Raw genomic sequence first — 13382 nt, forward strand, 5'->3', positions numbered from 1 at the left:
AGCGGGCCCAGTAACATCTCCATCGTGGGACTTGATGTTACTGTGTTTGGCATATCGAATACGTCACGGGGAGCTTGCCAGGCTTTGCCGTGAGGGCGAGATACTCTCGGTAGCTTGCCGGGCTCTCCTAGAGGGGTAGAGGAATCGAATTCGGGTCAGCCATGTTGGCTGCGTGCAAGGCAAACGCCCTACCGCTGTGCTATCGCTCCAGCCCAATGTCTCTCACAGTAAATTTAATTCCTCATCTTTGCCCAATAACACAAACAGAAAGGGTCTAGTTAACGTGTCTGTTACAAATGTAGTATCTGGGATCTTTATTATTTTGGTATAAATATTATGGTAGCAGGGCAGGTATATCTGAGATTGACTCTAGAGGAAGGAAAGAAGGGAATAGAGAAATCAGTTTATGTTACCACTGGTAGTTTTAGCAGTCAGAATTGAAATTCAATGCAAAGAAAACAGTGAGATGTGGAAAATTCATGTTTCATTCCAAGAAACTGAATCTATGGAACTCGCAAGAGGGTGTTTGTATTTTTTTGTAGTTCTACTCTAGCAAGTAAGTAAGTAGTAACTCACGTACAATTATGATAGCATTTTATTGAAATATAATAATACAACTGAATCTGTGACCAGGATTGCTGAACAGACACCTTCAACAAGATAAACCTAAAGATTTAAATTGATTAAGGAAATAGGAGCTTTGGTAGAGAGAAAGGGTGGTGGGGGGCGGGGTAGGGAGTGGGTTACACCTATCAGTGCCCAGAGATTATTTTTGTTTTTTTTGCTTAGAATCACTTCTGGAAGTACTCAAGGGATCATATGCAGTCTTTGGATGGAAATGGGGTCAATTTCAGAAAGGCAAGTATCCGAACCTGCATTATTTTTCCAGTCTTAAGAAAATGGTATCTCATGATGGAAATGAGAAGACTGATTTCACAAAACTACCAGCATAAAATTGTCTTTTTAATTTCATAGCTTCAGGTAAAAAGTGAAAGGATATAGATAAACCTATGGATGTTCTGACAGACAGAATGGCAGTTTATAGAAAAGACATGACAGTTCAAAAAGAGGGAAGATTTGGTGACTGAGGGTTTGATAGGATAACCAGAACTGATACCAGAGAGATCATTAATTCATTAAACTTTTGAACTAGTCTGTTTATATTTCTGAATGATTGAAATGTTCCACTTAGCTTTATAATTTTCAAGAAAAACAGTTTTGTAATTTTAACCAGGATATTCAACTGAAAATAACAGAATGCTATTTTTACAAATACAGTTGTACCAGGATTTTAAAAATGCTTCCAACATTCTCTACACTATGCATATCCATAGTTCTGGTCATTAGAAATGATAACCATGATGGAAAGTCAGAAAATTATGGTCAGTAATATATATATGTATACACACACACGTACTTTCTTGATCAAAGGGCATGTTTCTACAAAGCAAATATTTTATATATAAAATTAAAAATATAAGATACTATTATCAGAATAATAAAAAAAACACTGAACTCCCATTGTTCATCGATTTGCTCGAGTGGACCCAGTAACATCTCCATTTTGAGACTTGTTGTTACCGTGTTTGGCATATTGAGTACGTCACAGGTAGCTTGCCAGGCTTTGCTGTGCAGGCGAGATACTCTTGGTAGCTTGCCGGGCTCTCCAAGAGGGGCAGAGGAATCGAACTCAGCTGGGCTGGACTGGCAGCGCACAAGGAAAACGCCCTACCGCTGTGCTATCACTCCATCAGAATCATCACTTAATCACTTAATCACTTAACTTCCCGTTAGTCCTCGATTTGCTCGAGCGGGCGCCAGTAACGTCTCCATTTGTCCCTGTCGCGTGCTAGTGTAGCCCAATGGCATCTGTTCGCTCCGGGAACATGAAGGGCCTCAAACCGATCGTTCATGATCTTGACGAAGAAGTCTGACCATCTGGAAGGTGGGTGGCCACGCGGTCTTTTGACATCCCGTGGAATCCAGTCGGTAACAGCTCTAGTCCAGCGGTCGTCTTTAAATCTCATTACGTGACCAGCCCATCTGATTTTCGACACCTTGGCATATGAGACAGCGTCCCTGCTTCTTGATCGTCGATGGATGTCAGAACTCCGGATTCTCTCTCTCATTTGAGTGAAACGTGATATTCCAAGCATAGCTCTTTCTATTCTTCTTTGGGAGAACTGAATAGCATTCTCATCCTGTTTGCGTAGGGCCCAGGTCTCTGAGGCATATGTTAATGCAGGAAGAACAGTGGAATCAAAGAGATGTGCCCGGAGCCAGAGGTTCTTCGTCCTCTAAGCTATTTCTTCGACGTTCTTGAAGGTGTTCCAAGCCGCTCTCTTCCTCCTGCGCAGCTCGGGTGCCAGGTCATTTGTCATGTTGACCTCTCGACCTAGGTACACATAGCTGTTGCATTCGGAGATGGTTGTTCCGTTGAGAGAGAATGGGGCGTCAGGAACAAGGCTGTTTCTCATAAACATTGTCTTCGTAAGATTCAGCTGTAGTCCTACCTTTCCACACTCACGGTCAAAGTCGGCCAGCATTTGTGCCGCTTGGCTGATGTTTGGTGTTATTAAAACAATGTCATCAGCGAAGCGGAGGTGGTGTAGTTGCCGACCATCTATCTTCACTCCCATTCCTTCCCATTCCAGTCGTCGCATGATGTTCTCGAGGATGGCACTGAAGAGTTTCGGTGAAATGGTATGACCCTGCCGCACCCCTCTCTTGACATCAACGATCACTTCTTTGTAGAATGGTGAGATCCTGGTAGTGAATCCGCAATACAGCTCATGGAGGATCCTGATGTATTGGGCTTGAATGCCCTGATTGGCTAGGGCTTCAATGACCGCTTCCGTCTCAACAGAATCAAAGGCCTTCTTTAAATCAATGAACGTTAAACAGAGCGGCATCTTGAACTCCCGAGAAACCTCAATGAGCTTGGTTATTGTGTGGATATGGTCGATGGTGCTGAATCCTTTGCGGAACCCGGCTTGCTCGCATGGTTGTCCTTCATCCAGTGTTCTGCTAATCCTATTTAGGATGACTCGAGTGAACAACTTGTAGATGACAGACAATAGGCAGATCGGGCGATAGTTGCCAATGTTATGGATGTCTCCCTTCTTGAACAGTAGTACGGTCCTGCTGGTTTTCCATTGGGACGGAACCTTGCATTCAGACAGGTAGCGAGTGAAGAGCCGAGCCAGTGTATTGATGAGTACTGACGGCAGGTTCTTCAGGTGTTCAGGTCTGACCTTGTCTGGGCCGGGTGCTGTTTGTTTCTTTACCGACGAAATGGCGTGTCGGATTTTGGAAGGGAGAACGTTGGGAACGACATACCCATCCTGTGGAATTTGGTATGTCGGCAAGTGGACATGGCTATCGAAGAGATTTGAGTAGAAGTCATGGATAATCTTCTCCATTGCCGTTCTGGAGGATGTGATGGATCCATCAGGACGTCGGAGGGCAGTCATCTTGGTCTTATAGTTGGCGAAGGACAGGCGGGCTTTACGAATACTTTTCCCGGCTTCTGCCACATCTACCAGTACTTCTGCTCTTCTCTCTTTGAGGTCTTCCTTGATCGCATCTCTGCACTGCTTTGCAAGCTCGGACGTCAGCTTCAGGTTGCCTGAGGCATGCGCCAAACCATGTTGGCGAATTAGCTCAAGAGTTTTCGAAGATAGGCGATTTTTTGTGGCTATCTCTCTCTTGGCGTTCCTCGCACATTCATGGAGGTGCTGAACCAGTCGATCGTATTCCTTGTCAATGTTGTCAACAATGGCATCTTCCCATGTTGCCGCAATGGTACCAAAGAGTTCCCAGTTGGTGGTCATTCTGGGAGTTCTCTTTTTGAACTTTGCAGCCCTTTCTCCCCGCTCTGTGAAGTAGAATTTTGCACGAAGGAGACGGTGGTCCGATCCCGTTCGAAATTTTGGGACAACAGCTACATCAGTCAGGCAAAACCGTCGATTGAATATGATGTGGTCTATTTCATTGTGGAATCGTCCACCGGGAGACTCCCATGTCCATTGTTTAGATTCTGCCTTCTGGAACTGTGAGTTACCATGAATGGTCTTGGTGGACATGATGAACTCAGACAGTCTCTCACCCTGTTCGTTCCATTCTAGGCTATGGGTCCCGATGTGAAGTTCTTCAGCTGATCTTCTCGGTCCTATCTTGGCATTAAAATCACCCACAATGATCTTGTAGAAGGTGTGGTCTTCTTTATAGAACTTCTCTAGCTCCATGTAGAACTTCTCGATTTCTCTTTCATCATAATGAGATGTTGGTGCGTAGACAAAGAAGATAGAAACTGCAGGCAGTGAGTCACATCTTATTCAAATGTAAACGTCTGATTTGGGTTGTTAGGCATTCGAATGAATCAATGCTCTTGGCCAAGTTTGTGATTTAATATCAGAATCATATTAAATATAAATATAAATATGAATTTATTAGAACCGAGCCTCGTGTATCTAATCAAAGATTTTTTTAGTCAAGTAAGTTTTTTATTTTCTATAGTGGTTCCACACAAAAAATGCAAATGTAGCATTAAATAAAATGCTATAACCCCTAGAAATACTATTCAGCATGTTTGAAGTGTGACATAAATAAAAGAGTTTAAATACTTTCCACAGTTCAGAACTGGTCCTCAGATTGAAGCTTCAGGGGCTTGGGGTGTTAAGAAGGAGGGGTCTTTGGGACTTGGTGTAGGGAATCGTGGACTCAGTATCCAATATGTCTTTGGAACAATGTATGCATGAAGCCACCGTTAATGCTATTGTAATCACAATACCTCAATAAAAGGTTTATTTTTAAAAAACCCAAAGTTTGGCTGAGGACATATTACTAGTCTTTAAAAGAAATCAAATAAATAAAATAAACCATTTCATGGGCTGAAGCGATAGCACAGCGGTAGGGCATTCGCCTTACAAGCGGCCAACATGGCCGACCCGAGTTCGATTCCTCTGCCCCTCTCGGAGAGCCCGGCAAGCTACCGAGAGTATTCGATATGCCAAACACAGTAACAACAAAGTCTCCAATGGAGACGTTACTGGGCCCGCTCGAGCAAATCGACGATCAACGGGAGGGCCTTTACCTTTTACCTTTATGGACCAAAATACTCACAGAACAATAAATAAGAGCTTACAACTAAAAAAAGACATAAGCATGAGAAATTAAGGGTTTTAAAAATATTTTCAAGTTTTCTTTGTTTCTTTTCTGTACTCCACTGAAAACATAATTAATCTATTTTTAAAAAGTCTTAAAATTCTGAACTAGGTTTAATTTTTCTTTTAATCTATTTAAGTCTTCTTTTTCAGTATTTTTTTTAGTTATTTCCTATTAAAGTCCTTTTTAATATCTCTAATCAAGAGGTTCAAAGTATAAACACACTTTCTTATTGGACAATAACCTGAAAATCATAATTATTCTGACAAAATTAAAAGGCAAGAGGAAACTCTATTAATAAATATAAGAATAATGGGCTTTATTGATAAAGGAAGGTGTGCTTTTATATTTAATATGGCTTTTTGTTTGTTTTGTGTTTGTTAGACCACACCAGGTGATGATGCTCAGTGGCTGCTTCTGGCTCAGTGATGGGTGTGTGGAGGGATGAGGGGGTGGAAGAGTGGGTGCTAGGCCTCTAGCATGAAAAGCTTATGCTGTAAGCCTTTGAACTATCTTCCTCATTCCTATTTAGCAGGTCTTAAAAGGAAAGCATATTAATGATAAAAGCATTCAAATAATAAAAGCACTAAACAAGAAAATGTAAAGCTCCCTTCTATTCCTTATTCCTAGTCTCCTGATTCTCTTTATCAACAGGGATTTTTTGCATATCCTTCCACAATTGGTCTTCATTTATGTAAATATCTATTCATGTCAGAATGTTATGCCAGAACAAAATTCTGAATAGAAAGAAATGTAATAACTAACAACATTAAATTTCAGATAAGCAATTAACAAAGAAATAATTTCTAATACCAGAAAATTTCAAACTTAATCTTCATGGTTGGAGATTTCATACTTTTAGCCCAAATAGGATTTCATACTATTATAACATTAGCCCAAATAGAAGCTGAAAGAAACTGTGTTCATCTATAAACATATTCTGGAGAAGAACTGGTGAAATTGAACAAAAATAGTCATTAAATGCAAACAAAATGCAGAGAATGTTAAGATAGAATGAAGTATTTCATATGAATTTCATATGAATGAAAGGCATATACTTACATTTTATCTAAATATTTATTTACATCTTCATCTTTTTCATAATCCTTACAAAGTTGGGCAACCAGAGCTCCATAGGTGAGGACAAAGAGATCTTTGTTCTGTAGGAAATAAGGATGATTTTATTTTATAGGTAAAGTATATATTTCCTCTTTGGAGGACAGGGCTGGACTGCACCCAGTATTGCTTGGAGACCTAATCCTGTTTTTTTTTTCTCAAGGATCACTCCTGGTGGGTCTCTGGGGCCCAACCACATGTGCTGCGGGGAAGAGGAAATCCCTGGTACATCTCATACTTACCTAATGTACTATCTCTGACCCTAAATATTTTTAAAACCAAGCTTCATTGTTAAAAACTGTTTTCTGATCTTCTCTTGATTTTTTTCTAATAATTGAAACAGTTCCACTCTGGCATAGATATTGAATCCACATTTGGAAACATTGCTGGAGAGTAAGTGAATGAGGAGTTACAGAATAAAGTTAATTTCTTATGCATTTACTTATATTATATAACCTGCAACACAATTTCATGGAAGAAGAGGCTTTTTTTGTTTGTTTGGTGGGTTTTTTGCCCTAAAAAATAACAAGCCTATATCTATAAATTCTTATTGTTCTAGAATGTCCTTGGTATATGCCGACCATGATTTAGTTATAAGAAATAATTGAATGAGATGTCTTATGAGTCTACACAATCCTTAATAAGCTCCAGATCTTCCAAAGAGACCATAATGATGAATTTAACTGTGGAAGCCAATTTGTGAGATTTTGTTTTTCTTTATACTAAGAGAAAAAAGGAAAATTCACATTTCCCTAGAACTCTCCAAAATATCCCCTAGATTTTGGAATATATTAAAAATGAAACTAAGCTAGAATAATTTAGGTCTAAAATAGCATAGTTAACACTGTCCTCCCGTTGTTCATCGATTTGCTCGAGCGGGCCCAGTAACGTCTCCATTGTGAGACTTATTGTTACTGCGTTTGGCATACGGACTACGTCATGGGTAGCTTGCCAGGTTTTGCCGTGCAGGCAGAAATACTCTCAGTAGCTTGCCGGGCTCTCTGAGAGGGGTGGAGAAATCGAGCCTGGGTAGACCCAAGGCAAATGTCCTACCCAATGTGCTATCGCTCCAGGCCACAAATTAGCATAAGTAGGTTGAAAAATTTGAAGAACAGAAAGTATTCAGTCAATCCATTTTTTAAAAATCCTTGTTTTACTTTTGTTAAGGAATAATATTTAGAAAAAAGGAGCTTTTAGGACTGCTCTCAGTCCTACAGTGGAGGGAATGAAGCCTCAGGAGGAATGGATGACTTGCTAAGTTGGCCAGCAACTGGCAGAGTCAGGAAAGAGACAGAGACTGCAAGCTTCTCTCTAATATATTGACTAAGAAGCACATAGAAGAAGGTATACTGTTTAGAGTAGAAGTTTGTGTGTAGGAAGGGGAACCACTGCTGAAAATAATCTCATTTTGTACATAATCTTGTATTTTCATAGAAGGTGAAATGAAATGAAGAATCCATGTTAGAAGAGCAATCCTTACTTCCAGACCCGGGGGGCCTAACACAGTGGGGAATAATATGGACAGAAAATATGTATTTAATGATTTTTTTTAAAAACATGGTTAGAAGTGACTTGACAAACCAATAAAATTGTTTTTGTCAACAAAGTGACTTTTGTAAAATACTAGATTTAGTTTCTTTTGTTTGTTTGGGGGGCACACCCAGAAATATTTGGGACTTAATCTTGGTTCTGCAATGAGGGGCTGGAGGACCACATCAGGTGTGATGGATCAAACCTGGGTTGGCAGCATACAAGGCAAGTGCCCTACCCATTATACTATCGCTTCAGCCCTCAATGTTAGATAATTTTGATCTAAATACTTCCGAAATTTGCCTAGTTGTGTTTGCTCCCTTGTAAACAGATTTGAATCATGACAAGTAGTCAGGTAGAATATTTATTGTAATTAAATAAGTTTTATATAGTTGAAATTTGAATAGTATGTGGAAGAAATAGATGCAACTCTTGTTGAAAGTATAAATAAAAATATAAAAAATGCACATAGAATATATGTTAAACATTAACATTACATTAGTGTCACTTATAAGTACCATTAGATATAAGAAACTAGAGAGAATATTAATATTGAAACTAGAAAACAAGGATTGTGAAATGTGACTTGAAATAAACATTGTTAAACTAATCACTAAAGTGTCATCATGTATTTAATTTTAATTCTGTTATTATTTAAACTTTTTTGAGAAGCTGATTATAAATCCCAAAAAGTGTCTTTTAAATTATACATGAAATACCTGAATAACTGCAAAACATCTAGGGAGACATAGCAGAAGATAGATTACTAACATGTGCCACTATCACAGCACGAAAGAAGCAAAAGTGAAGGAGAGACAGAAACACAGATAATATCATTGTTGCTATTGTCAGTAAAACAAAATCATTTGGGAAAAAAGAAAAGGAGATAAAATTCTACGCTACTTGTAAGGCATAAATTTTGCATTGAGTCAACTTATGTAATTAAAACCAAATTGCAGTAATGACCTTTCCCTTTGTCTCTTTCTGTATGTACCTCTCTCTTATTGGTGAATAATGATATTTTAGTTATAGTCAGATTTCAAGTTCAATGCCCATTAAGGACAGTTTTTCATTCTATTTCACATCCAAACCCAGATGATACTCAAATCCACACCACTGATCACAAGAAGTTTAACATAAACTTTTCCTTCTAGTTCTTAAAAATAATAAAAATGTTTTCTATATATGAGAAATAGAACACTATTATTTACAGTGGTTTGGGTATATAAGGATAAAAATGTGTTTGAATGCTTTTTAAATAAAGTAAACTATGTATAGTTTATTTTTTAAAAAAACATTTCAGAGACCCACACAAAAATAAATTTAGATCCTAGAGTGTCAGAGGGAGCATCTTCAGACATTTCCAACTGAGTATTCAAAATAATCATAAAAATTTTAAGTGTCCATGACTGAAATTGCTTATTTTTATGAAATATCCATAAAGCTTCTGAAACAATAGAATCTTTAGCTTAATAATGAGTTTTCACACCTATGACTTCTAAATGACTAAATTATGATATGAAAGGATTAAACAATAGTTGTCTGAATTTAATCTACAAATCATTGTTTTAAATAACTGAATTTAGGGCCAGAGTGACAGTATAACAACTCACCCAGGGTTCGATCCCATACTCCACATGGTCCCCTGAGCCCCATCATATGTGATCCCTGAGTGCAGTCTCAGGAATAAGGCCCGAGTATCACTGGGTGTGGCTCAGAAATAAAATCAAACCACACACAAAAAACCTGAATTTGGAAGATATAAAGAGGATAGCAGCACCTAACAAATGAGGAAAACACATAGATTTTAAAAGCTGAACTGTATTTTTAAAGCCATTCATTTTTTACTGACTTTTTGATAACCTATTTCTATTTAACATAAAATCTACTCTTTTATATACATAAAAAATATACTCCTTAATAAAATTTGGAATATAGCAAGTTACAAATCTGAAATGAAAAGCATTACTACTCTTTTCATATGTCCTTTCAGAAAAAAACATTTAGCCTTTAAAGCTATGATTAATCAGAAATGAAGACCCAATATGCAGATTTATAAGTAACTGAAAATTCTGATACAGTATATAAGCAATCATTCAACTGTTCCCAAAGGATCATTCATGATTCACTCCACTAAACATTCACTTTTTTTATATGTAGACTGAAAGTCTACACATAATGACATTTCAAAATAAATTAAAAATCACTTAAGAAAGCATTATCTCTTTAATAGAAAAGTGTCTCCTTGAGATAACTTTTTTTTTAAAAAAAAAAGGCCTTACTATTTTATGGTATTCTGGTCTTCTGTGTGTAGGGCGAGACATATTAGTCGATAGATGAAGAAAATGATCTTCAATTTCTCTTCTTTTGCCTGTACTTGTTTTCTTCAAGTTGCTCCTGTTTTGACACACAAGTGCTAGTTTTGCGTTCTACAGTCTTTGCTCTTTGCTAACCGAAGAGGAAAACCATCATAAACTGGATGGTCTTATGGATACAACTTGTCTCCAATCAAATGCTGCTTCACTGGGGAGGATGAGTTGTAAAAACAGAACAGTGGGAAGTCGAGCCAAAAGCACCAGCTACTGAAAATTCTTTAGCCCAAGGGAGTATATGAGTGGTATTTTGTGCTCCGGCCAATGCATTGTTTCAAAATCACAAACAGAAACCTTCATAATTCAGGACAGATCTAAATGTTAGCATTATTCAGTCTTTGTATTGATTGTTGTATGAATCTGAGACAGGATCAGCAATCTCTAGTGTCTAGCAATTCAAATCTAATCAACAACTCTAATGGGTATTACATTACCCCCTAAATAATGGGTATTACATCCCCCATTTAACGTGATTATAAAATTTAAATATATCTGCAATACTTTTCCCCCATAAGATGAAATCATAAGAAATAGAAGATTTTGGGTGCTGGTGTTTTCTTATAAAACTGTTGCTGAAAAAAAGGGTGTTCTGTAGTTTAATAATTCATGATTCTGGCAGAGAAGGCAAGCTCTTGGCATCCACTTTGCAGTTTTGAGATGCTACCTATTGAAAGTTCTCTTTAAATATAGATATTTAAAGATAAAACATTAAAATCCTCGGATCTTGACAACTGCAGGTGCTTGAGAGTCAAAGGAATTCTAAATGGAAAAGTATAAAATTTAGTTTGTGAAAGCAGTTTACTACTTCTCACAGCTTGAGTCAATTATCCCTCTTTGTTCTGGAGAATTCTTTCTACAAAGTGACAGACTTCTGACGACTTTGAAGAGGAGTATGTCGTAGTTGAAAGAACCTTTAAAGATCTGGGAGGCTCAAACTAAGCTGCACCTACACCATTACTGGCTGTGTGACCTCGGATAAGCCATTTTATTGCTTTATGGTTCAGTTTCCACATCACCAATTGGAAATAATAATACCCACCTCAGAATAATTGTGAATATCAAAGAGATAATGTGCACTATAAAACATATTATAATGCACTATAATACACTATATAAATACTAATTACTATAAATTATTCTTATAGCTAAAGATATTAAAGGAATCCTACAATATTAGAGGTCTTTGTATTAGCACATATGTTCTAAGTTTCATTCTCAGAAAATACAGTTTGCTTTGTCATGGGGCTGGGGGTATCTTTTAGCTACAGATTAATTATAATGTTACTCTTATATTTTTATATAATTTAAATGTAAATATAATAGATATATTTTCCAGTATTATGGTAATTATGATTTATAAAATAGAAATCTAGAAGTCAGAGAGCTTGTTCAAGGGTTAGAGTTAGTACAGAGTGTAGGGTACTTGTTTTACACAGAGTGATCCTTGAGAGTAGAGCCAGGAGCAAGCACTGAGAACTTCTGGGTGTGGTAAGAAAGACAGAAAGAAGGAAGGAAGGAAGGAAGGAAGGAAGGAAGGAAGGAAGGAAGGAAGGAAGGAAGGAGAGAAAGAAAAAGGGGAAAGGGATGGATAAAGAGAAGGAGGAAGGGAGGGAGGGAAAGAAAGATGGGGAGGGAGGGAGGGAGGAAGGGGGATGGAAGGAGAGAAAGAAAAATTAGTTCAATTTCTGGGAGTGCAATTCAATGTTAGAGCAACTTACTTTGCTTGTGTGAGGTCCTAAATTTGGTTGCACCACTACATAATACCCTTAGCCCTACTGAGAACAACTCTTTAACACTAAACTGGAAATACCCTGAGCAAGCCTACAAACTAAAAATTATAAAAGAAAGAAATTTATTGATTATTGACTGAATAGCAGGCAACAAGGAGGGGTTTGGTTAAGTTTGTTTACTCTACATTAGATAAAAGGCTTGGTTGTTTTTTCCTGCCGCATACAGTCTAATTATGTTAGAGCAAACTATTTTAGAAGTAGAGTGACAAACGCTGCTAAGGTGAAGTTAAAAGCAAGTTGCTGGATCCATTTTGGGATCAATTTTGGTTTTGGAGGAAAGATTCCCTAAGAAAATATTGCTTATGTCCTTATTGGGAGGGGAAAGGTGGCATAGGAATCAGTTTCAGAGTACGGTAGCAACAGGTTCACTCTGAGAATCAGGAAACGATGAGGGAATTAGAAAAAGTCAGCTCTTCCTCTGCACTAATGGGTCACCCTCTCCCTGCGTCCTGAGCCAGAATCCTGGATTAAAAGATAAAATCTTTAAATGATGGATTTAAAGATGAAGTGCCAACATACAAGAATATACCATGTGCAAACATAGCTGTAGATGCTGGCATTGAAGTCCACTGTTTGTTTTCAGACTGTGAAATCTACTTGCTTTCAGCAGCTTTTATGATCTAAGTGAACTCTGTATCTCCTTGATTCCCTCATTTTAAGCCTAACTAGTATTTAATACAAAGACAAGCAAGCATAGACATTACATTTCTCACTGCTAGTCATGGCAATAATTAGAGAAAGAAGAGTCATGCTAAAATCAGGCAGATTTTACAATCCTTTTTATCAATCCTTCTATTTTTTTCAGTAGCTTAATGCTGGTTTTAGAATTGGGGTTAGAATATATTATAAATTTATATCATATCTGCGCTGTAGCCATCCAATACAAAGGAATGATCACCGGGGCTATTTTTCTATTCTGGTCCTTAAGTGGATAACAGAATAGTTGAGATAACAGAATAGTTGAGTAGAGGTATAAGATATTAATATAGGACTGTACCTACTGATCTGGTCAAGTTCATGATTATCATAGGAGATCATCCTTAAATACTTAGACAAGGCCAAGATACTTTAAGCTACCATAATGGTTCAGGAGCTTGTTATCTTTCTGTTAATTTATTTCTTACTTGATTCTACTGTTGAAGCTTTGTGTGTGTTCATTTTTTACCTTTTAGTTTCCTGAGACTCCATGATGTGCAAGGTTGTTCATAATAGAATTGTTTCAGGCATATAATGTTCCAGCGCCAATCCCACCACCAGTGCCCCTCTCTCTCCACTAATATCCCCAGGTTCCTTCCACCCCAAGCCTGTCCCCTAGGTGGGCATATAGCAAATTTATTTCATCTTATTAACTCCAACTGAATAGATGTGGCTCACTGCCTGCAGTTTCTATCTTCGTTGTCTACGCACC

The 13382-nt window shown here is 37.8% G+C and overlaps 1 protein-coding gene across 1 annotated transcript in view; it reads right to left on the reverse strand.

Moving 5' to 3' along the window:
• The window catches only part of TRAPPC3L (trafficking protein particle complex subunit 3L), a 45096-nt gene extending 34960 nt beyond the window's left edge, over positions 1-10136 (reverse strand). The window contains exons 1-2 of the mRNA XM_056125310.1: positions 10095-10136; positions 6229-6326 (exon numbers count right to left, since the gene is read on the reverse strand). Coding sequence (XP_055981285.1) covers positions 6229-6326; positions 10095-10136 — 140 coding nt within the window. The remainder of the gene's footprint in view (positions 1-6228; positions 6327-10094) is intronic.
• Positions 10137-13382: the final 3246 nt, after the last annotated feature.

Source organism: Sorex fumeus, unplaced genomic scaffold (assembly GCF_029834395.1).
Source record: "Sorex fumeus unplaced genomic scaffold, SorFum_2.1 ptg000054l, whole genome shotgun sequence".
Classification (NCBI taxonomy): Eukaryota; Metazoa; Chordata; class Mammalia; order Eulipotyphla; family Soricidae; genus Sorex; species Sorex fumeus.